This window comes from Oncorhynchus kisutch, linkage group LG12, assembly GCF_002021735.2.
Source record: "Oncorhynchus kisutch isolate 150728-3 linkage group LG12, Okis_V2, whole genome shotgun sequence".
In the NCBI taxonomy this organism is placed as follows: Eukaryota; Metazoa; Chordata; class Actinopteri; order Salmoniformes; family Salmonidae; genus Oncorhynchus; species Oncorhynchus kisutch.
The window spans coordinates 27,342,141-27,368,026 of NC_034185.2; the positions used below are offsets into that span (position 1 = coordinate 27,342,141).

The 25,886-nt window shown below is 43.3% G+C and overlaps 1 protein-coding gene across 2 annotated transcripts in view; it reads right to left on the reverse strand.

Moving 5' to 3' along the window:
- LOC109900808 (protein dispatched homolog 1-like) overlaps positions 1-25,886 on the reverse strand; it is a 70,106-nt gene that overhangs the window by 8,429 nt on the left and 35,791 nt on the right. Inside the window, exons 1-2 of one of the 2 annotated variants that reach the window (XM_020496640.2) lie at positions 16,554-16,784; positions 12,188-12,836 (exon numbers count right to left, since the gene is read on the reverse strand). In XM_020496640.2, the coding sequence (XP_020352229.1) occupies positions 12,188-12,795 (608 nt within the window). In that variant the 5' untranslated portion in view covers positions 12,796-12,836; positions 16,554-16,784. Of the gene's footprint in view, positions 1-12,187; positions 12,837-16,553; positions 16,785-25,886 lie in introns of those variants that run through there. The other variant, XM_020496639.2, reaches the window with a different exon arrangement.

Consider the following 25,886-nt stretch of genomic DNA (forward strand, 5'->3'; position numbering starts at 1 on the left):
CTGCACACAATTAGAGGCTCATTCAAGCGATGGAATTGTAAGATTGGCTTGAGGGTGGAATCCAAATATCAGCATGATGCATTAGGCATTACATATTGTAGCGAAATGTTGAGTAAAATAAATAAATAATATATTTCATCAGGGAGTAGCCACAAGCATGCACTTAAAGGGAGTCAGATGAACTCGTGGATACTATTTTTATGTCTCTGCGTGCAGTTTGAAGGTAGTTGTTTACTAGCACAATTGCAACCTAGCATAAGCGCAGTGACTGGAAGTCTATAGTATCTCATTGCACTAACGCTAGTTAGCATTGGCTCGCGAAACTCCCACCAACTTCCTTCATACTGGGCGCAGACATAAAAATGGTATTGACGAGTTCACCTGACTCTGGGGAAGTAGATAAAGGGCCTCATTGCCAAAATCCAGAAGCATCCCTTTCAGCTCATCAACTTCCCCTGTATACCTTAAATAGATTATAGGTACATACAAGCTTGTAAGAAATAATACTGTAACATTGTACTTGCAAGTTAGTTACAACAACTCAGGTCTCTAAGGTTTATTTGGAGAGAAGGCCTCTGGATGCAAGCGTGTATGAGAAAAGATGAGTCTGAATCAGAGATTATTGCTGTATAATAAGTCTAAGCGCAGTGTGTATGTGTGAGTGCAGAAGGGACACGGACAGCTACATCCGCCAGTGAACTGGGTCTGGAGGCCACACCTGCCATCTCCACATTCTTGGGATTGAAATATGGGCGTGTGCAAATTCCAGGCAAACAGGCCGGATTTCAACACTGTAGCCAATAGTTACAAGCTGTCCAAGAGATGTCTTTATTATCCTGTGACCTCGCTCCCTTTATAGCAACCAGCTTAACCCCCTGAGTCCAGGGGCTTCAGAACCACAATCCAAGGAATGTGAGGGTATTGCACATGCCATCACCAACCCTGCACTGCGCTAACCAGCAGACATCTTTGTAAACTAGTCCAAGAAGGGCGAATTACGCAATACACGAGACACTATGCAAATAATGAATAATGACGTGTTGTGAATTATTTAACGTAAGCCTAGTCACTTATGGTATTCAGATGTTTGCTAAATAGGCTAGGTCCATGATGAACATTTTAAACATACTAGGGTTGGGCGATCGTGATTTCCTATCGTGATTATGTATGTACCCATATGATGCCATTTCACCCCCTATTGGCCAACCAAAATTGTTTTTAAAAAAAATAACGACAGTTGGGCTATAATGAAAAATCGAACGCAACTGGTTGAATCATGACGAAAGTTAATGTTGTTGAAAGCCTGGGCAGAGCCTAAGTGCAGGCAACTCTTTTCTAATATCCCTTTCTGGAGGAGGAGCTGCAGCATGGAGCAGGTGTGTGTGTGTGTAGTTGAAGTCGGAAGTTTACATACACCTTAGGCAAATACATTTAAACTCAGTTCCTGACATTTAATCCTAGTAAAAATTCCCAGTCTTAGGTCAGTTAGGAACACCACTTTATTTTAAGAATGTGAAATGTTAGAATAATAGTAGAGAGAATTATTGCTTTCATCACATTCCGTCAGAAGTTTACATACACTCAATTAGTATTTGGTAGCATTGCCTTTAAATTGTTTAACAAGCTTCCCACAATAAGTTGGGTGAATTTTGGCACATTCGTCCTGACGGAGCTGGTGTAACTGAGTCATGTTTGTAGGCCTCCTTGCTCGCACATGCTTTTTCAGTTCTGCCCACAAATTAAGATTAAGGTCAGGGCTTTGTGGTGGTCACTCCAATACCTTGACTTTGTTATCCTTAAGCCATTTTGCCACAACTTTGGAAGTATGCTTGGGGGCATTGTCCATTTGGAAGACCCATTTGCAACCAAGCTTTAACTTCCTGACTGATGTCTTGAGATGTTGCTTCAATATATCCACATACTTTTCCTCCCTCATGATGCCATCTATTTTGTGAAGTGCACCAGTCCCTCCTGCAGCAAAGCACCCCCACAACATGATGCTGCCACCCCCGTGCTTCATGGTTGGGATGGTGTTCTTCGGCTTGCAAGCATCCCCCTTTTCCCTCCAAACATAACGATGGTCATTATGGCCAAACAGTTCTATTTTTGTTTCATCAGATCAGAGGACATTTCTCCAAAAAGTACGATCTTTGTCCCCATGTGAAGTTGCAAACCGTATTCTGGCTTTTTTATGGCGGAGCAGTGGCTTCTTCCTTGCCGAGCGGTCTTTCAGGTTATGTCGATATAGGACTCATTGTACTGTGGATATAGACACTTTTGTACACGTTTCAGCCAGCATCTTCACTAGGTCCTTTGCTGTTGTTCTGGGATTGATTTGCTCTTTTCGCACCAAAGTACGTTCATCTCTAGGAGACAACGAGTCTCCTTCCTGAGCGTATGACGGCTGCCTGGTCCCATGGTGTTTATACTTGCATACTATTGTTTGTACAGATGAACATGTTACCTTCAGGAGTTTGGAAAATGCTCCCAAGGATGAACCAGACTTGTGGAGGTCTACAATTTTCTTTCTGAGGTCATGGCTGATTTCTTTTGATTTTCCCATGATGTCAAGCAAAGAGGCACTGAGTTTGAAGGTAGGCCTTGAAATACATCAACAGGTACACCTCCAATTGACTCAAATTATGTCAATTAGCCTATCAGAAGCTTCTAAAGCCATGACATCATTTTCTGGAATTTTACAAGCTGTTTAAAAAGGTACAGTCAACTTAGTGAAGGTAAACTTCTGACCCACTGGAATTGTGATAGTGAATTATAAGTGACATAATCTGTCTGTAAACAATTGTTGGAAAAATGATGTGTGTCATGCAACAAGTAGGTGTCCTAACCGACTTGCAAAAACTATAATTTATTAACAAGAAATTTGTGGAGTGGTTGAAAAACGAGTTGTTTTCATGACTCCAACCTAAGTGTATGTAAACTTCCGACTTCAACTGTATATATGTGGTGAGCTGTGATGGCGCAATAACTGTCTGATGAGGAACGGGCGGTCTTCAGAACTGGATAATAATTGCTTTATTTTACCTAATAAAATAGGGGGGAAAGCATTTGTTTCATCCATCATAAACCGGTGATTGAGAATAGCCTTGGCTTAGGCTACAGACTTTCATTCGGGTTATTTTTGAAAGCCACAACTTTAGGACCTTTTGTAGCCTAGAATATATAAGGCATTTTTCATAACTTTAACTCGTCTTAAGGCTTTTATGATAGGCCAGTAAGAGGAATGAGGATGGGTTAATGGCCATTTGGTTTGCAACCTCGATTGGAGGTTTGCATAACTTATTTCACTTAAACTTGTCATTTTTATTATTTGTTTCCTCATTATTAGTCCCTTTTTTTAAACATCTAAAACACAAGATAGTTAAGGTGTACATTACATTAACAAAAAATATGAATGGGTGTAAGCTATAGACTAAAGCCCATGCATCCGACAGACAATATTCTCTGAGATTTCGCGCTGCTTTGGTGGAATTCTCCACTCTGTCTGGACTACATTCCTCTCTTGCGTTCTGTATCACATATTTATTGAAATAAGTTATAGCAAATAGGAACAGGCAAATTACTAGGAATGTCACTTGTGTGCTGCCCTGCTCCAAGACTCCGTTCTTTACTGCGGGGCACCTGTCAAGTTCAAATAGGCTAAACCATCATCTTGTCACATCACAATGTCGTCACCATTGACAATAGCTGTCAATCATCATCGATAGACGATGCCACCTTAATATCGCCCAACCCCAATTCCTACATAATACCACCAATACTAATGAATAATCACACATCTCATATCATAAACATGACTATGGATGTCATGTCAGTCTTGACACAGATTCGACGGGAGGCAGTACTAGAGGAGTGTGTTGTATGTTGGCCTATTCCTATGGCAGAACAACAGGTCTAAGTCACTGTTGCTGAACACGTTCAGAACAAGAGGCTCCACAAGACCTCCCAGCAGTGGAACCAATCGCTTTCAGCTGCCAGCCCCAACCCATTACGTCCAACATCCGCCGTCAGACCTGGAGGACTGGGCTTCTGAAAGATGGGAGACTGTGTTCCCATTTGCTGCTTGCATGACCTGGACTCCTCTACTGCACAAAGTCAAGGAGCGGAACCAACGGCAAGCAGCTGTGCTGACCAGTCATCTGCTCTCCCAGTGTCTTTATGAAGACGTCCAACAACTTAAGTCCTGGAAGCTGCCTGGTAAGGAGATCTGGACGTTTTAGCATGCTTGACATGAGCTGCCCGCCCTTAGTTGACACACTGTTACTGCTTTAGCCAACTCTATTGCAGTTGTCATGCTGGCTAAACAGTTCAACAGAATGGTAACCAGGCTAGAGTTGCCCTGCCTGTTGTGGTGGCCATTTTGAGACTAAACCTCCCACACATCATTTGGCCCAATGTCAAGGTACGCCCTCCATTAAGACTTATGTGATAAGGTGCATACATGTCTAGACAGAAAGGTAAACTCATTTAAAAAAAGCCAAAGCACCACATATTCCTCTGTTTACCTACAATATCCAGTTTCAAGCACAGCGGTGCCTCTAGCTCCTGCCTGGGTCTCTTTGATCCAGCATGCTACTGTTTGTTGCCCTGGGACTGATCTCAGAGATAAGAGTATTTTTTGCGTAAAGAGATCAATTTTTCACCCTTTTCATCTCCTTCTCCCCAGACATCCTCTTCACACTACTCTATACATGTTCTCTGCTCTCTCCGGGCCATCTAAGGCCACAGTGTCTGAAGGCTCTCCAGCTCTAACCGCAGCTTTTGACAAAGAGGGTTTGGCAAGACGGCGCTGTGACATCTTAGAGGTGTCTGGTGACACAGCAGTCTGGTGAGCTGCAGACCACGGCCAAGGGCTGTTGGGACTGTGAGGCTGAGCGTCAGTGATGGAGTCCGACCTGTCCTCTCTGGGCTGAGAGAGTGAGTGTGAGGAGGGGGCCGGCCGAACTGGAACATTCCAACCGTTAGCTAAGTTCACCAAGTACACAGAGGCAGGAGAAGAAAAAAAATGAGACAAAGCAAAGTGATTCATAGGAACCCTCACATCTACAGTACATCAGAGTGACGTCAGGACACCGAGCTGCATGCATTTTCATGTAAATGTGTGAATATTCATTAAATCCAGGATGAAAAATACAACAGTGTATTGTCAAGACAGGTTTTGAACTACTATAAGAACAAATGAGAGGGGAGTAGCACTGATTGTAGCACTGGAGCGAAGTGTACCTACTGGACCCATTTTGACGAAGGTCCATTATAAGCAAAATAAACCATGCAATTCTGTACATACGAGTGAGCGATTATTCCTTGACCTTATATACACCACTTGGACAGATTGTTATAAGGGCATCCACAAGGGCTCATGTTACATGCTAGTAACTATTTATATAGCATTACACAAATGTTATCAAATCTTCCATTATGCTCATTTCCCCAGGGAGCCGAGTCAGCCGTGGGAGAACCTGTAGTGCAGGCCTAGAGCCTCAGAGTGTGGAGATAATACCAGCCAGCCAGCCACAGCCAGCCTTTTATCCACATGAAGCCTCGAACAACTGTTCCCTCCACCAGAAGAAGAAAAAAGAGAGCAACCTAATTTGAAGTTATGACAGAGTGCTGTTCAGATTCAGCTTTGATCCTGGTTTATAGGATAGTATGGCCCTTTGATCTTGGGTGGGTACCTTTATGGGCTTTGCTTTGCCTCATGCTCAGGGGCCATACAGTATAAAGCGGGGTCTGGAGCAGAGCCACTGGGAGCTCACCCCTCTTATTATCCACCCGCGCAGGTACGGGGGTCAGCTGCCTCACCCCCTGATTCCCTCTCACCCCCCAACTCCCTCACCCATGGATGAGAGCAGCCGGAGTAGGGGAAGGTTCACACATGGGACACACTACTAGCGTTTGTCCTTGGTGAACTTCTTCCCATCACTCATCCTTCAGGGAGGAATAAGGAAAAACACCACACTAAGGCCACAGCTACCCCGCTCTATCCCCCCTCTTACATTATAATACTGACATTTGAAAAGGGGCATGAACTTACCCTCTGGTCTTTAGAACTTCCTGAAATGTTCATGACTTAACAACATGTAACTTTGATCATTAAGTTGGGTTTCTTCAGGTGAAAACGTCTAACATCAACAAATGCGGCTTACAAGCTTTTAAGAGACCCAGATTGCCACCTTCAACAGCAAATGAACTGCTGAAGTAACTGGCCCGGAGGGTCCAATTGCTCAAGTTTTACAACAGGCAGAAGTGTCTCGGAGTGTCAAAGTAGGTGATAAATTGTCCCTGAGGGGGAAGAAAAAAGCTTTTTGGCCCAATTCTGTTGGTCCTGTGTAAAGGTATGCATGGGGTAAAAACATTATCTACAACATCGCAACCCTGAGCCCTGGGGGCAGAAACAGAGTAGTGTTGACCTGTCTCTCAGTGGAACTTCTCCCTGTACTCATGTAGCAGGCTAAATATCACACACACACACACACACACACACACACACACACACACACACACACACACACACACACACACACACACACACACACACACACACACACACACACACACACACACACACACACACCTCTCCCTTGATCAGGAATGGGCTGGAGTGCATGCTGTGGTGTACTAGGCTACTGCCTGTGCTTAACTCACTCCACACCACATAGATGCAGACCTGTTCTAAGAAGCCAACAGAACGCTCTGGAAGCTAACTGGGTAGTTCTGTGGAATTACAGGGTGGAGATAAAATAGAACCAGGCCGCTCCCTCCCTCCATCCCTGCTTTCCCACGTGTTTTGTGTCTTTCTGGGGCAGGCGGTGCTCGTCTCTCCTTTCCCCTGATCTCCCCACAGACACCAGGGTGCATCTTTAGCCGTCAGTGTTGAGGCTGGGACGTGATGGATGTCTCTGTATAGTGGTTAATGGGCCAAATGGATAAAATGCTAGCGTGAAAAGCCCTGCTGCTACTTCACAAGGGTTCACATTGAGGACTCCAGGCTCCTCAGACCGCAGCAGGCATCGCAAACAGTTGTTATTCTTGATAATGCGCAAAGCCTTGTCAAACTGGCACCCTGAAATCCATAGCACAAAGATCATTTTCAGGCCGCCTGGCCGGTCGGGGCTTGCAGCTGTCAGACAGTTTGGGTATATTAGTTAATGTTTCCAAAAGAGATCTCTCACTGGGGAAAGATACGAGTCGTGATCTTAAAAAATAAAATCAAACGTTTAAAGGGAAACCTTTGGGAGTTCTCAGAAACGACAGGCTATGAATTCATGTCATATTCAACTGACAGGAATTCTTAAATTCATCCAATATAACAGGAATTCTTAAATTCATCCAATATAATTAAATGTTCAGGCCGGATGAAGTGTCATGTTTAATACGTGTTCCTGTGCATCAGGGAAACCCCCTACTTCCAGTCAAAAAACTGTACTTGAGTACGAAATCAAACAGGAGTGAGTTAACAAAAATAGACCTTTCTATAGAAAAGGGAAGAAATGCCTGCTATCCGAGAAGGCATGAAACCAATCCAAACTTGTGGCCGCTAAAATAACAGGAATGTAGCAGGAAGCGATGCATGGGCAAAAGCCCTCCCCGGGTGAGTGGAGAGAGAGGTTATAATCATGACGTGACCCTGGATAGTTCAGTGTCAGCAGGCTCTTTGGGGGTTGTTCAGCCATGAAAGGTCAGGCCAGTCTCGGCAGCACAGGTAGATGCCACTCTCTATCTGGGAGTGCAGCTGGAGCCGAAAAGGTGCCTTGAGAGCATTCTATCAAAACAAATGACAGGCTTGGATAACCCAGAGCCTGAAAACCTATTGAGATGAGGCTAACTGTAGTCAAACGGCAGCCAAACAAGCTGACTTCCCAAGGTCACAGACTTATCTACTGCTCTGACTGATCGTTTCCCCCTGATCCTCAAATCATAGAAAAACAGTCACCATCTTACCAGACACTGACAATCTTAATGCATTTCCCAGACCACCATATAGATCCTTCCGCTGCTCAACCGTTCTGCTGAGATAACCTTTTCCTTCATAGTGGATTTCCATCCTTACATCCAAGGATAAATCCATTCACTTCTCAGAGTAAAAACAGAGAGATAGAGAGAGACAGTCATTTTACAATGGGAGGATTAATACGCTGCATGTGTCTCAACAGGAGTTCTATAGTTCTTGATTGTATAGTTCTTGGACAAACACACAAAAGCCTGAAAAGCCCTGGGGAAGAAACTCCAGTGCAACCTTATCGGAAGGAGGAGGGGGTCTCCATAGCTGGGCGTAACGACCAAGTGCTGTGATCATACACATAATCCTCTGCCTAATCTCGCGGATTACAGCCTTTGAGATCAAACTGATATTTGACACGATCTTGTCTGACTGCGTACCCTCAAATTACCAAGGCATTAAAAGGCCTCTCCCTCCATGCGAAGAGGGTTTCTGTGGCGCACCATGCTCCAACACGGGGGAAAAGGAGATGCCCAAAGCCCTGAACGTCTGGGGCCAGCCAGGGACTGGGAGACTGTACCAGACAGCCAGGCTTATCCTTCTCTCTTATCTTCCAATCTCCAATCTCTCTGGAGACATTGGAGGCACAATACCACTGTAAAGGGGATCGGATTTGAGAGCAACTCAACATTGGCCTTTAATTCAAACCTGCCATCACAGAACAAGAGGGACCTGTTTACTAAATACAGAGCCGTTCAACATTAGAGAGGCACATGGCAGAGGAACATCTGCTCTTCATTCAGACATGGATTATATATATCATTTTTTTTTTAAACGAAAGCCACAGATGCCAGTGAATGCATCCAAATGGCTGAAATGCTATTCTTTGCCACATTTTCCCACCCAACTGCATAATGTGCGTGGATGGAGTTTGTACCCACCCAATACGAGTACATAAACCGAAGCTCTCACAGCCACCCACAGAGAGCATCTCTCTAATGGACTTACAGGGATCTAAATCCATTTGGCAGGACATTTCCATGCGAAAAGTAAGCAAAAATATAGTCTTACACAAATCAACCTCCCCGAAAGTACTTACTACCATGAAGAGGAGCTGAGCTGAGTAAATAATTACATCTTCAATATTTATATTTTATTTTGTTTGCGGTTGAGTTAAATATAGAACTGTGTAAACGATTAGGGGTGAAAAACAAGATGCAAAATATGTCCCACTTAAAGAAATGTTTGCCAAAAAAATGTGTTCAGATCCACCATCCCAGTCTGAACGCAGGGAATGTGCAAGTCACATGTGTTTTTTTTTTTTATTCAAAACTTTCAACTCACGTGTCCCAGGACAAAACTCTACCGAAGCCTCCAACAACTAGTCATACACCGCCAAGAACAAACATATACAACTCCCACAAGAGTCAAAACTATTGTTGATTCTTAGTGTACGTTCAAAACATTGAGGGTCTTTCTCCCTCTGGTCCACCATTACAATACAGAGATGGAGCAGGGAGGAGAGACATACTTGCAGAGATGATCTAGTCTGGCTGAGCTGTGTGTTGGTACTGTCTGTTTGTCTGGGAAATAGGACAGACAGACCATCAAACCATCAGCACCTCTCCTAGAAAAGCCTCAGAGCCGATGAGAGAGGGGAGGCCAGGGGGACATTCCCTGTGGATTGACTGGACGGGCTGGGGCCTGGGGAAGGACAGCGGCCCTGTATCCCCTGGGGCTCTCAAAGCTCTCTTTCATTGGGGCTTGGGGGTGCAGGGAGGGCGGTGGCTCTGGGGCTGGTATTGTGCTCCCTGGGTGCCTGGCTGGCTGACCCCTCCTCCTCCCTGCATCTGCTGGCTTAGCTGACCCCTGGGACTACAGGTTATCTCCCGAGGACAACAACCTGGACCTCCACATAGCAGAACATTCAGGACTGGGACAACAGGCAGGCAGAGGGATTATATAGCTGAATTTAGAAGAGTGTGTGAGAAGAGAAAGGAAGGCATTTAAAACTATGTATTGATTTCTCAATACAGGGTCCAATGCTGTGGCATGCAAGCAGTTGAATGACTGGCATGGTGTAATGAAAAAAATTACAATTTAATGTAATCATAGTAAAATATCTGAAACAATTGTCAACATTTGCTATCAGAATTTAAAACCTGCCCTATATACAGTTGACTCAAAACACATTCCTCTGAAGCATAACTGGGGAAAAAGTCAAGGCTCCAGTTACATGTATGTACATATGGTACTGCATATCACCCATAACATTATCGCTAAACACTGTGACTAGGGTGGTATGCTACCGTAATGATCTGTCATTTATAACTGAATAATTTCTCATATAACAGTAACTTTACAATGGGTAGATTAATACGCTGCATGTGTCTCGCCAGGAGATACATGCAGCGTATTTATAATCACACACACACACACACACACACACACACACACACACACACACACACACACACACACAGAGTATCAGTCAAAAGTTTGGACACCTACTCATTCAAGGGTTTTTCTTCATTTCTACACTGTAGAATAATTAGTGAAGACATCAAAACTATGAAATAACACATGGAATCATGTAGTAACCAAAAAACTTTTTAAAAAGTGTTAAACAAATCTAAATATATTTTAGATTTAAGATTCTTCAAAGTAGCCACCCTTTTCCTTGACAGATTTAAACACTCTCAACCAGCACTCCATCACTCTCCTTGGTCAAATAGCCCTTACACAGCCTGAAGGTGTGTTTTGGGTCATTGTCCTCTTGAAAAACAAATGATAGTCCCACTAAGCGCAAACCAGATGAGATGGCATATCGCTGCAGAATGCTGTGGTAGCCATGCTGGTAAAGTGTGCTTTAAATTCTAAATAAAACACAGACAATGTCACCAACAAAGCACCCCCACACCTCCTCCATGCTTCACGGTGGAAACCACACATGCAGAGATCATCTGTTCACTTACTCCGCGTTTCACAAAGACACAGCGATTGTATCCAAAAATCTCAAATTTGAACTCAGACCAAAAGGACAGATTTCCACCGGTTAAATGTCCATTGCTCATGTTTCTTGGCCCAGGCAAGCCTCTTCTTCTTATTGGTGTCCACTAGTAGTGGTTTCTTTGCAGCAATTTGACCATGAAGGCCTGAATCACAGTCTCCTCTGAACAGATGATGTTGAGATGTGTCTGTTACTTGAATTTTGATGCATTTACTTGGGCTGCAATTTCTGAGGCTGGTAACTCTAATGAACTTATCCTCTGCAGCAGAGGTAACTCTGTGTCTTGCTTTCCTGTGGTGGTCCTCATGAGAGCCAGTTTCATCATCGCGCTTGCTGGTTTCTGTAACAGCACTTTCAAAGTTCTTGAAATGTTGCAGATTGACTGACCTTCGTGTCTTAAAGTAATGATGGACTGTCGTTTCTCTTTGCTTATTTGAGCTGTTCTTTTCATAATATGGACTTGGTCTTTTACCAAATAGGGCTATCTTCTGTATACCACCCGTATCTTGTCACAACACAACTGATTGGCTCAAACGTATTAGGAAGGAAAGAAACTAAACAAATTAACTTTTAACAAGGCACACCTTTACATTGAAATGCATTCCATGTGACTACCTCATGAAGCTGGTTGAGAGAATGCCAAGAGTGTGCAAAGCTGTTATCAAGGCAAAGGGTGGCTAAATATATTTTGATTTGTTTAACACTTATGGTTACTACATGACTCCATATGTGTTATTTCATAGTTTTGATGTCTTCATTAATATTCTACAATGTAGAAAATAGTAAAAAGAAAGAAAAACCCTTGAATGAGTAGGTGTGTTCAAACTTGACTGGTAATGTATAATGTATTCATTTTTATATCCGTGTCCATATTATTCAGTGTCCATCTGGTTCAAGAAGGAAAAAAAGCCTAATTAATGAAAAAAGCATCTAATCAACAATGGCATTTTCAATTCACTCTGCAACTATTGTCTTTATTCAAAGCTGCCATCAAATTCTGGTAGTTTACTGGTAAACTTCAAAAGTTTTCACTAACATACCCTCTCTGTGCAACCCTAACTGTGACATGTTAGTAAGCATTCAGTCACCACCCATTCGGAAGGGAAATGCAATGAAAGGGCTTCTGTTGGAGAGACAGGTAATAGAGATATGCCTGAGGCCACCCCATGGCAGAGAGAAGCACGAACTGGCGCACAAACACACAGTCATCACACACGTACCTGAGACCGGCCACATTGGGCTGGTTCTGGAGGTGCTCCTGCCAGCGGTGGTGTAAACAGAGGGATGGAGGGGAGGCCTGCAGGCAGCAGGAGCAGGAGCCCGGGTGCAGTTGCAGGGCGGGAGCATGGGTCTGGAAGATGTGGCACTCCTGCTGGTTGCCGTGGCAGCACAAGGGGGGATGGAATGGGCAGCGGTGGCAGCACGGGGGAGGTGGAGACAGCGGAGGAGGCTGAGGCGGCGAGGGGGAGGTGGTGGTGGAAAGTGTGGAGGGCAGGAGCTTGGCCAACCTTAGAGAGTCTGTGAGGTGTGAAGAGGAGGTGGACGAGGAAGGGGCCCTAAGGGAGCCGTTCTGCTTGACAGCGCCCCCGTCCAGACTCACTCTGGATCTCTGCTGGGGCTCCTTGTGTGGAGGCGTTGGCCTTGGTTGGTGCCTATGCCTCTGCTGTGTTCTAGGTGTGGAAACAACGCTGACGTCCCCTCCTTCCGTGTTGCTGAGGCTGGCACTGGAAGCTGGGCTGCCGGTGCCACTGGCCATCGTGGTAACGCTGGGTGGCAGGCTGGCATTGCTGAGGAGCAGGAGGTCACCGTTGGCGTCGCTAAGGGCCATGGTCCTCTTCCTGCCGGCCTGGCACGGGGTTTGCCACTCCTCTGCAGAATAAAATGGGAGGAAAAGCAGACAGGCGCATAGTTAACTCTTTACTGTAGCCAGCCATGTTGATGTTCAGTTGAACATTGACTCTATTCACACGGAGCTGATGAGCTGAGAGGAGCAGCAAGGGGAGAGCGTGTGGACGTCTGAGCCCAGGGAACCGTGTGGGCAAAGGGGAGAGAATGAGAGAGTAAAACGCATAAGGGTTCACGCTCAAAACTCAGATCTGAATAGAATGCAACGAACGGTTAGCAAAACAGATTATTACCTTGCTCTTTCTAGACGAGGAAGAGGTTGGGAACAGGTACAAGCGAGACGAAAGTCAAGGGATCAATCTTCATTGATTTACTCAAAGCTAAACAGCAAATATTAGTCACTTTAACCATATTTCTCTTCTTCATTGCCATTTTTGTCTGAAGTGTGATTTATAAAGTATGAATATGACAGGGTATGAATTGGCAGCCTGTGTGCATGGAAGCCTGCGCTCTCTCTACATTATGAAATGTATAAAACGGTTTCAACAGAAAGAGATTAAACAGAGGTCTCCAAGTCTTTATGATGCTAGAGTTTCAGCCCCTATGACAGAATATGTTCAGGCTATGTCTATATGTAATGTAAAATACCTTCAGTTGGGACATTTTAGAGTAAGAGGGGGAAAAAAGAATGTCTGCGGTTTAACCATGATTCGCTTGACACACTTCAAAAGCAGTGAATTGCCTTTCACAGGTAATGCACGGTTGTGGTGGGTTGTGAAGTTGGAACGTTGCCCAACTCCAACCCCCGCTGAAACAGACTTGACGTAAACCCAGATGAATAAATCGCACTCAGTCTATTGTAAAGGGGAGTCCTGTGCGAACCCCATCTCCCTTTAAGACTAATGGCTGAGGTTGTGAGGAAAAACGACTTCTCATTAGTTCCCACACAATACTGTCTACTTCATCCGCATCATGCCTAGGACAGAGATAGACATGGAAGTGCACTAGTAGATGGAAATGTACTACGGTGCAGAAATCCCCCTGAACATAGCAATAAACTATTACTACCAGATCAGAACTGATAACATATAGCCTTAAAAATAAATCTACTGAACGTAGTTTATATTCCCCTTGATTTTCCTATTTGATAAACTATGCAACATTTTAAAGGCCCACGGCAGTCAAACATTTGATTTTCCTGTGTTTTAAATACATTTCCACACTATGAGGTTGGAATAATACTGTGAAATTGTGAAAATTAGGATATTGCCCTTTTAGTGTAAGAGCGGTTTAAAAATACTGCCTGAAATTTCAGCCTGTTTTGGTGGGATGGAGCTTTGGCCTGTCTGGTGACATCACTAGGTGGTCAATTAGCTAATAGACCAATAAGAGAGTTCCCAAACCTCTCTGCTAATAACAGCTAGTTTTCCCCTCCCCACTCAGACCACTCCCAGACAGTCCTACCAAAATTTTTACTTAAGAAATGTCTCATTAGTAAGAAGCTATTTTTGATCATTTTAATTGAAAACAATGACAGTAAGGTACTTAATTGTTACCCAGAAATGGTTTGATATGGAGATAAAAACAGCTGCAATGGACCTTTAAGGCTTCCTTATTTTACCGGCCTTGTAGACATTTTGCTTTTAAAAACCTTCACATATCTGTCAAAACAAACTTGACTCATGACCCAGCTTACTTGCAAATAACTTTCCCTCCAAATAAAACTCACTACAGACCCATTTATCAAAGTTCGGGTTGCCTCTATGTGAGACAGCATGCAAACACAGTACACAGTCGTAGGCGATATCAAATATTTTGATGGCAAAATAAATGTGTTTGTGTTCAACCGACACCCATTAGGATATATCATATAGCCTACTTGGCTAAACTTCATGTCCATGCAGGGAAACAGCCATGCGACGCAGTGAATGTGAATGATTGTGTTCTGCGACGCCTCAACATGAGTGAGGGGGTAACATGAGACTGACAGCCAGGTCGGGTCGGAGCTTTGGGATTGGGGGAGGGGGGGGACTTCAACCTCTGTCTGAAGAGCTCCGAATAGCAGGCAGTGCAGCAGAAACTAGGTTTACGTTTTCAGTCTACCATACATGACAAGTTCCAAACCATTTTTATTTTTTTTAAGTTGAAAAGCTGGAAATGAAACAATTGAAAAAGTATGAAAAAGAGACTTATGTAAGTAGCCTGGACCTTTGTCAATGAAATTGTGATTATTCTTGGCTAAATAATCAGTTGCACAACCTAATAATGCATCCCTCTACCAGTACACATCTGCTTTCAACATTGCTCCACTGCCACAGGAATTCAGCGGGAAGCTGTGTGTGCTCCAATAGTGAGGGTTGCCATCCAGGTGAGACATCTAGGCCAATCTGCAGTCTGACACAAACAGGGGACTGTGCCCTTAGGAAATAACGGATCGATCCGTGTGGGACGGATGCCCTAAAAACAAACGCTGACAAACTGTCCTTCATTTTTTATTTTTAGAAATAAACAATGAACTATTTATAGCTCCTATTTTCAGTGTGTATCTGCAAACACTGATCTGAAAACTCATTTTGGTTTTGAGTGCAGTGGTTTTAAGAAGTGACAGTCACAGTTTGACCGACATGAGGTCTGTGGAAACTGGAAAGGTTGAGAATAACGGGATAGGTTTTTCTGCTTTCAAGTTGAGTTCATGATTATGGGGTGAGACCTGTGCAACTACCAGGTATGCAGCAGGAGGCAAAGTACCTCATCCCTTCAATTAAAGCTAATTGACGGTAATTATGAGGACTCAGTCAAGACAGTTAATAACTTCAGCCTAATAACATCTTGGAAACTACAAGCACATGCCTGAGAGGGCTATGTATGAGGACTGTGGCATTCGTATTCTAGTGACGGAGAAGCTTTTGACAAGGCTGCCCCTTTGACCCATTTCCACAGCTGGGTTTTACATACCTATATGAAGTTGGCTTGCTCAAGGCTAGTAGTATCTCGTGTTAAAATAGGTAAATAAACTAGTCTGCTGTAGTAATCATAAAATCATGCCGCAAACAAATCAATGTGAAGCTCAAATGAAGATAGACAAGAAATGTGTTGTTTCTATTGTATACATTAATAACCATCGTTTATTATACATAATGCATTGCTCCACAGATAAGGAATTTAAAAAAAAATGTAAATATGTTGCACCATTATGACATAGGAAACCATATAAATAATTTTTGTCAAACGCAGTTTTTGTTAAATCTTCAAAAGTAAGCTATGACCACCATTTTTCCCCCATTTCATATATTTGTACTTTTTATACGAAGCTGCTGTCACACAAGACGCTTATCCGTTATTTCGGTATGATCATATAGGCCTATTAGCCTACCAAATATAATGTTGATCAACTAAAATTATGTAGGCTACACAATGAGAAGAAAAGGAGTTTAAAACAAATATTCTGAGAGGAAGCTACGCCGGTGTTCAGAAAAAGACCGGGACATCCCATTAGGCGTAACATCACTTGCCCTTTTCATTATGTCGTTCCGATACTTTGCAGCAGCGGAGACGGAATCCGCTATCTGTATATTATTATAAAACCCCTCTTTAGTACCATACACAGTAGGAACAACAGACACATATATATTTAAATCGTTTAGATTAAGAGGTATAAACACATCCGTATTTTCAGAGGATCAATCCATAGTCGACATTTAACGGATACATAAAAAGTACACCGTTTCACAGGTTTGATACCTTATCGAAGTGTTGGAGCTCTGGATGTTTGCGTTCCGTTCGTCGAAGTTTAAAATATTCACCGAAAATGGCTTCGGTTTACAGTATCCACCACTTGTTCAACAAAACACACAAAAAAAAGAGCAACAAGTCGCAGCGAGAGAAGTTAGTTTCTAACGGGGAAGCGAACAGGGAGAATGACAAACACATGCACCCTGTCTCGGGTAGGCGGTGGGCTGGGACTGCGCACTAGCCCACCGATAGGACGTTTATGATGCTCATGATGCTCTGAGACTTTTAACCCAATCAGTGCCTCTGCAGCACACGACAGCTGGAGGAACGGAGGTGCATCACCACTAGGAAACAGCACAAACAACTAACATTTGAGTGTTATGAGTCTGACTTATTTCATTATCACAACAGGAAAATGAAAAAAATATTAGGAGCTTGTTTTAGGATGAAAATGTTATTCAGTCAATCACTGACTATTATTGAGAGGTTTCTAAGTCCCAGATTCAATCCAATCGTGCTTTGTCCGCTATGCACCTTTTAAGGGCAACGCTATCTTCACGGTAAATGCTGCATATGGGCTCAATCGGACATTGCGATAAGCACCCATTAACGCGCATCTATCACGGAACATATTGAATCTAGGCATCCAGATGCATTTTACACAAATTCCCAGTCAGAGGACATGTGAGAGAAAAATGACCCAACATCAAGTTTACAAATGAAATTGACCAATAAAATCAGCTGTCAACAGACTACTTAAGTCGTGAAATAATCACTTTTGTTTAGTTTGACCTAAAAACCCTTCTTTATGACCCCATCCATGGCATCACACATCAAATTAAAGATTGTACACTAGATATGTTCAGTCCTTTGGCTGTGTAGTGTATAACTTAATAATCCCCCCAAAATATACTCCCCTTTACCTCATAGACCTCTCCACCCTGCCCATTCCCATTGAAATAACAGTGGTTTGATTGAAAACTCACAGTGGACTTTCTGATAATATCCAAACTCAAGCAACAGTTGGGCCACACAACAAAGTGATTACCATATCCTTTGGACTGTTTCACCCCTGTCATATCTCTATTATACCATGCAATATCACAATCTTTACCACAAGATGAAAATGGAAGAGCTCATCTTCCAGACTCTTGGAAAATAACTTTTTGTGCTCAGAGCATTCTGCTCAGCAGGAGTGGTTCTTCATCACGTGGAATCATGGGAAGAGAGAGGTCATACCTGGCTTTAATTTCAGCTGTCTGCTAGCATCAGGACACAGTTCATATAGCACACCATAATATGCAGTGCACTGCAGTAGGGTGCTGGCTACATGGAAAGTATCCTAGGTTTTCTATGTTTAGAACAGTTGTGTTTAACACCGTTTACCACAAGTCAACTTTCATTGAATCGTAAACTGCTGTATACATTGTGGTGTGTTATACAGTATACATTTACAATTCTGTAGCTTCAATAAGCTATCGTAATGTTACCCTAGCAGCACTTCTCCACATCCAACACAAATCTTTAGACAAACACTTTCCCTGTTTAAATGAATACGAGCCAACAATAACAATATAGCCTAATGTAGGCGTACTTGCAAAGCAGACATCCAGTAGACCTACACTACATTACATAGGCTACAAATAGAAAATAACAAGTGATTTATAAAAAATAACAACTCAGAACCAAAAAGGTCCCATTCAACAAGAAAACTTGTGCGTGTGACCAAACATGATTATCACCTATTAATATACAGTTGAGTACAGGCTATATTACAGGCTAGTTAGCTCTGTGTGAATAAACAGCCTTACAGTTAAAGGGCAGTGCCTATAGCCCCATTAAACCTCATGAGTGGGTAGGATTATCACACTAAAGCCTGGCGTATCAGTATCCAGCTATGCCTGTGGTGGTCATGTGCCTGGTCAGCCCAGGCCATCCGAGTCGAGCGAGGATTCCCCCTTTGAAATAACAAGAGCCTGGCTAGCTGGCAGGCCGCTGCAGCCCTGGACGGCAGGGAAACCACATCAAAGGGCACAGTAACTGGAAGGAGCTTTAATCAAAGCATACTGGTCCCAGCAATGATCACCCACAGCTCATCAAACTGACAGGGTCAGCCAACAACAAAATAAATGGAGGGAAGTAGGAAGGGAGAGAGTTGTTTCTAAACTCTTACAGGAATTGACTTGGAGTAAGACGGTTGTTCCCTGTTAAGATTTGGAGCGCCAATGGAAATGTGATAACGTTTTAAAATAGCATGATCAATTGGAGCTTGTTCTTCCTAAATGCAAGGGTCAAAGTAATGTTGAAAGTACTAGGGTGTCAACAAATAATAATACTGTAGACAACTGAATGATCCCATACAAAAGATGCACATTCGGGTTTACACGGATGCAGAATACATTTAAGCCTATGCTTAAACAAAATGCAGCACAAATGCCCAAGGTAGAGCCAAAGCCGCTCCCTCTTGCACATTCCAAGGACATAAAACATCAAACAGCTAAGAAAGAAAAAACACACACTGCACGAAGCCTTCCTGCTATAAATTAAACATGATCCAACTCGCTTTTGATTTGGAAGCACATTTACGGTGACCTAATAGGCAATCATGAAAGCTGAAATCAGGCAGGAACCGTCAGGTAATGTTACAACCCCATTGTGCAACCCCTGCATGTGGTAATGGGGGGAGGGGGCAGGGGTTGCAGTATCAGTATCTTGCAGCATCTTGCAGCATTGCTCACATTGCTCTGTGGCTTCTGTGTGTCTGGATTTGGGAATACCCAGGGAAACCCAATCCCCTCTGACACCTCAAGAGTAAGGATGGACATCTCCCGCCGATTAACTCTCCCCAAGTCCGCAGGGACAGCCAGAACTTACTGCCAGAGACAGGCAAGACCCAAAGAGAAATCTAAGATGATTACAGTACACAAAACTGTATCTGCACTAACTGAGGCCTCACATCTCCAGTCTCCCCATGACCAATAACAGAAGAATAGTCAAGGTGCTGAATAATCCTTGTTGCCTAGTTGGAGATTCACGGAAAAAGCGCAAGGAATTGCTGGAGTAGCTGGAGAAAGTTAAACTACATCCAGCCACATGCTGTAGCCATATGACCTGCCTCCTTCCCGGAAGAGAAGGAAAACATGAAAATAAGATGGAAAAATCTTGGCTTGAAATAAAAGAGATAGTGGAGTGATGTAGCTGGATGGCCGTAGTGCTAATCTGCATTCCTCTTATAGGTGTTGATGGACAGCTTGGAGGTGTAAATGAGATCACAAGCACCTGTTCTATACTCAAATCAAATTTGTATTTGTCACATGCACCGAATATAACAAGTGTAGACCTTACCGTGAAATGCTTACAAACCCTTAACTCTATTTCTTGATCTGCATTGTTAGTTAAGACAATATTTACAAAATAAACTAACGGTAAAAAATGTAATAAAAAAGTAACAAGTAAATGACATAATATTAACGAGGCTATATACAGGGGGTACCGGTAGCAAGTCAATGTTCTGGGGTACAGGTTAGAGGTCATTTGTAAAGTGACTATGCATAGATAATAAACAGCGAGTAGCAGCAGTGTAAAAACAAAGGAGGGGGTAAATGTAAATAGTCCAGGTGGCCATTTGATTCATTGTTCGACAGTCTTATGGCTTGAGGGTAGAAGCTGTTAAGGAGCCTTTTGTTCCTAGACTTAGCGCTCCGGTACCGCTTGCCGTGCGGTATCAGAGACAACAGTCTATGACTTGGTTGACTGGAGTCTTTGACAATTATTCGGGCCTTCCTCTGACACCGCCTGGTATATAGGTCCAGTGATGTACTGGGCCGTCCACGATCAGCTCCCTTGTCTTGCTCACATTGAGGGAGAGGTTGTTGTCCTGGCACCACACTGCCAAGTCTCTGACCTCCACCCTATAAGCGGTCTCATCGTTGTCAGCAATCAGTCCTACCACTGTTGTGTTGTCAGTAAACTTAATGATAGTGTTGGAGTCGTGCTTGGCCACACAGTCGTGGGTGAACAGGGAGTGCAAGATGGCACTAAGCACGCACCCCTGAGGGGGCCCAGTGTTGAGGATCAGCGTGGCACATGTGTTGTTGATGCTTTGCCTGTTTGATGGTTTGTCTGAGGGCATAGCTGGATTTTTTAGAAGTGTCCGGATTATTGTCCTGCTCCTTGATAGACTGATGGCAGAGCCAATGAAATGACATTTTTGTTATTTGCTGATAAATGGTTGGTCCTTTCCTTTCAAGTCCTCTCAGGATGGAATAGGCCTATTATTGTGATGATCAAGAAGAAACTTATTTTAGGTCACAAGGAATTACTAGGCCAAACACTTGACAATCCCAGAACACAAACCGACAAAACAACTTAGATTTGTATGTTTGGGAAGACAAGGGGAAATGATTCTTAGAACAGTGGGTTGTTCTTCAGCCTTACTCCAGCTTTGGACTGGGACGTAACCTCCCACCCCACAACCACCCTCATAAAGCCCTTTGGCACAAAAGCAGGCCCTCTAATACAGTTGTTTTTACAAAGGATTTCACATGGTGTCAGGGCTTTGGAGCAGTGCGACTGGGCCTTTGTCCTCCTTTCGCATACAGCGGCAGTGCACCTTCTGCTTTCTCTCTCTCCACCTCAGTCCCTTTTCCACCTCTTCTCCTCAAGTGCTAGAGGAGCCACGGTATACTTCCTCTTCTGGTCATGACACATTTTTTTTTTAAATGACTATATTTATTTCAATATTGAATTATTTCTGGGTACAAATCAAGTACCTTACTGTGATTGTTTTCAGTTAAAATGGTAAAAAAAAAATATATATATATATATTACTAAGAGCCCTTTCTTAAACAAGGATTTTGCTAGGACTGTCTGGGAGTGGTCTGGAGAGGGGAAAACTGAAAACTAGCTGTTATTGGCAGAGGTTTGGAACTCTCTTTCTTATTGGTCTATTAACTAATTTACTGCCGGGTGATGTCACCACCAGGCAGGCCAAAACTCCATCCCACCAAAACACACTGAAATTTCAAGCAGTCTTTTCAAACAGCTCTTACATTAAAAGGGCTTTATCATCATTTTCAAAATGTCACAGTATGATTTCAACCTCATAGTGTGGAAATATATATTACTGAGTTACAGTTGTTATGAGCAAATCAGTCAATTGAAACAAATTCATTAGGCACTAATCTATAGATTTCACATGACTGGGAATACAGATATGCATCTGTTGGTCACATACAGTGCCTTCAGAAAGTATTCAGAACCCTGGACTTTTTCCACATTTTGTTAAAATACAGCCTTATTGTAAAATGTATTACATTTAAAAAAATTAAACACAGCAATCCACACACAATACCCCATAATTTCAAAGTGAAGAGTGAACATTTTAGCAAATGTATTAAAAAATAAAAACAGAAATAGCTCATCTACATAAGTATTCAGACCCTTTGCTATGAGACTCGAAATTGAGCTCAGGTGCATCTTGTTTCCATTGATCATCCTTGAGATGTTTCTACAACTTGATTTGAGTGCACCTGTGGTAAATTCAACTGATTGGACATGATTTGGAAAGGCACACAGCTGTCTATAGAAAGGTCCCACAGTTGACAGTGCATGTCAGAGCAAAAACCAAGCTGTGAGGTTGAAGGAATTGTCCGTAGAGCTCCGAGACAGGATTGAGGCACAGGTCTGGGGAAGGGTACTAAAACATTTCTGCAGCATCGAAGGTCCCTAAGAACACAGTGGCCTCATTCTTAAATGGAAGAAGTTTGGAACCACCCAGGCTCTTCCTTCCGCCTGGCCAAACTGAGCAATCGGTGGAGAAGGGGCTTGGTCAGGGAGGTGACCAAGAACCTGATAGTCACTCTGAAATAGCTCTAGAGCTCCTCTGTGGAGATGGGAGAATCTTCCAGAAGGACAACCATCTCTGCAGCACTCTACCAATCAGGCCTTTTTATGGTAGAGTGGCCAGACGGAAGCCACTCCGCAGTAAAAGGCACATGCCAGCATGCTTGTTGTTGTCCAAAAGGCACCTAAAAACTCTCAGACCATGAGAAACAAGATTATCTCGTCTGATGAAACCAAGATTGAATTCTTTGGCCTGAATGCCAAGTGTCACGCCTGGAGGAAATCTGGCACCATCCCTATGGTGTAGCATGGTGGTGTCAGCATCATGTGGTTGGGATGTTTTTCCAGTTGCAGGGACTGAGAGACTAGTCAAGATCGAGGGAAAGATGAACTGAATGATGAAAACCTGCTCTAGAGCGCTCACGGCCTCAGACTGGGGCGAAGGTTCCCCTTTCAACAGGACAATGACCCTAAGCACACAGCCAAGACAAAGTAAAAGTGGCTTCAGGACAAGTTCCTGAACGTCCTTGAGTGGCTCAGCCAGAGACAGAACAATCACTTTTTATAGCTACTGTTTACAGGCCTCCTGGGCCACATACAGCATTCCTCACTGAGTTCCTTGAATTTCTAATCGGACCTTGTAGTCATGGCAGATAATATACAAATTTTTGGTGACTTCAATATTCACATGGGAAAATCCACAGACACACTCCAAAAGGCTTTCGGAGCCATCATCGACATGTTGGTTTTGTCCAACATGTCTCCGGACCTACTCACTGCCTCAGTCATACTCTGGACCTAGCTTAGTCCCGTGGAATAAATATTATGGATCTTAATGTCTTTCCTCATAATCCTGGACTATCGGACCACCATTTTATTAAATAAACAAATAATCTACTCAGACCCCAACCAAGACCCATCAAAAGCTGTGCTATAAATTCTCGGACAACCCAAAGATTCCTAGATGCCCTTCCAGACTCCCTCCACCTACCAAAGAACGTCAGGGTACAAAAACTGGTTAACCACCTAACTGAGGAACTTAATTTAACCTTGCGTAATACCCTAGATGCAGTCGCACCCCTAAAAACAAAACATTTGTCATAGGAAACTATCATCTCCCTTGTCTACCGAAAATACCTGAGCCCTGAAACAAGCTTCCAGAAAATTGGAACCAAAATGGCGCTACACCAAACTGGAAGTCTTCCGACTAGCTTGGAAAGACAGTACCTTGCAGTATCAAAGAGCCCTCACTTCACTGCTGGCTGATCATCCTATTTTTCCAACTTAATTGAGGAGAATTAAGAACAATCCAAAATGTATTTTTGATACTGTCGCAAAGCTAACTAAAAAGCAGCATTCCCTAAGAGGATGGCTTTCAGTTCAGCCGTGATAAATTCATGAACTTCTTTGATGAAAAGATCATGATCATTAGAAAGAAAATTACAGACTCCTCTTTAAATCTGGCTATTTCTCCAAAGCTCAGTTGTCCCGAGTCTGCACGACACTGCCAAGACCTAGAATCAAGGGAGACACTCAAGTTTTTTAATACTATATCTCTTGACACATTGATGAAAACAGTTATGGCCTCTAAACCTTCAAGCTGCATACTGGACCATGTTGAACATAATAAACGTCTCCCTATCCACCGGATGTGTACCAAACTCCCAAAAAGTTGCAGTAATAAAGCCTCTCTTGAAAAAGCCCAACCTTGACCCAGAAAATACAAAAAACTCAAATCAGCCTATATCAAATCTCCCATTCGTCTCAAAATGTTTTGAAAAATCTGTTGCACAGCAAACAGAAGACAAACAATGTATACGAAATGCTTCAGTCTGGTTTTAGACCCAATCATAGCACAGACTGCAATCAAAGGTGGTAAATGACCTTTTAATGGTGTCAGACCAAGGCTCTGCATTTGTCCTCGTGCTTCTAGACCTTATTGCTGCTTTTGATACCATCGATCACCGCATTCTTTTGGAGAGATTGGAAACCCAAATTGGTCTACACGGACAAGTTCTGGCCTGGTTTAGATCTGTCGGAAAGACATCAGTTTGTCTCTGTGGATGGTTTGTCCTCTGACAAATCAACTGTACATTTCGGTGTTCATCAAGGTTCCGTTTTAGGACCACTTTTTAAAAAAACAATTGAATTGAATATCTGAAACATACAATATACTTGCAGTGAAGCTGCTCAACAACTACACCATAAAAGTCATCCAACAGACTCCCATTCAGAGCGACACCTAGAAGCATCCATGGTCAATGCCCTGCTCAAGGGCACATTGACAGTTTTCCCACCAGGCCAAAAAACGTGAACCCAAACCCTCCCACAGTTCCCTAATAGCTGTCCCTCAATGACGTGATCTTCCTGTCTGGGTTGGCGCCACCCTCGGGTTCATGCAGTGGGGGAGATCTTCGTGGGCTATGCTTGTCTCAGGGTAGTAAGTTGGTGGTTTGAAGATATCCCTCCAGTGGTGTGGGGGCTGTGCTTTGGCAAAGTGGGTGGGGTTATATCCTACCTGGTCCGGGGGTATTGTCGGACGGGGCCACAGTGTCTCCCAACCCCTCCTGTCTTAGCCTCCAGTATTTATGCTGCAATAGTTTGTGTCATGGGACTAATGTCAGTCTGTTATATCTGTAGTATTTCTTGTGTCTTATCCGGTGTCCTGTGTGAATTTAAGTATGCTCCCTAATTCTCTCTCTCTACCTCGGAGGACCTGAGCCCTAGGACCATGCCTCAACACTACCTGGCCTGATGACTCCTTGCTGTCCCCAGTCCACCTGGTCGTGCTGCTGCTCCAGTTTCAACTAGAGGTCGACCGATTAATCGGAATGGCCGATTAATTAGGGCCGATTTCAAGTTTTCAATACAATCGGAAATCGGTATTTTTGGACACCGATTTGGCAGATAGATAAAAATAAAAAATAAACTTTATTTAATCTTTATTTAACTAGGCAAATCACTCAAGAACACATTCTTATTTTCAACGGCGGCCTAGGAATGGTGGGTTAGACAGATTTTCACCTTGTCAGCTCGGGCGATCCAAACTTCCAACCTTCCAGATAACTAGTCCAACGCTATAGCCACCTACCTCTCGTTGCACTTCACAAGGAGACTGCCTATTACGTGAATGCAGTAAGCCAAGGTAAGTTGCTAGCTAGCATTAAACCTATCTTATAAAAAACAATCAATCATAATCACTAGTTAACTACACATTTTTGATGATATTACAAGTTTATCTAGCGTGTCCTGCGTTGCATATAATCTGACTGAGCATACAAGCATCTGACTGAGCGGTGGTAGACAGCAGCAGGCTCGTAAGCATTCATTCAAACAGCACTAGTCCAATGCTCTAACCACAAGGCTACTCTGCCGCCCGATTGACTTGAACCCGATCGAACATCTCTGGAGAGACCTGAAAATAGCTGTGCAGCAACACTCCCCTTCTAATCTGACCGAGCTTGAGAGGATCTGCAGAGAAGAATGGGAGAAACTCCC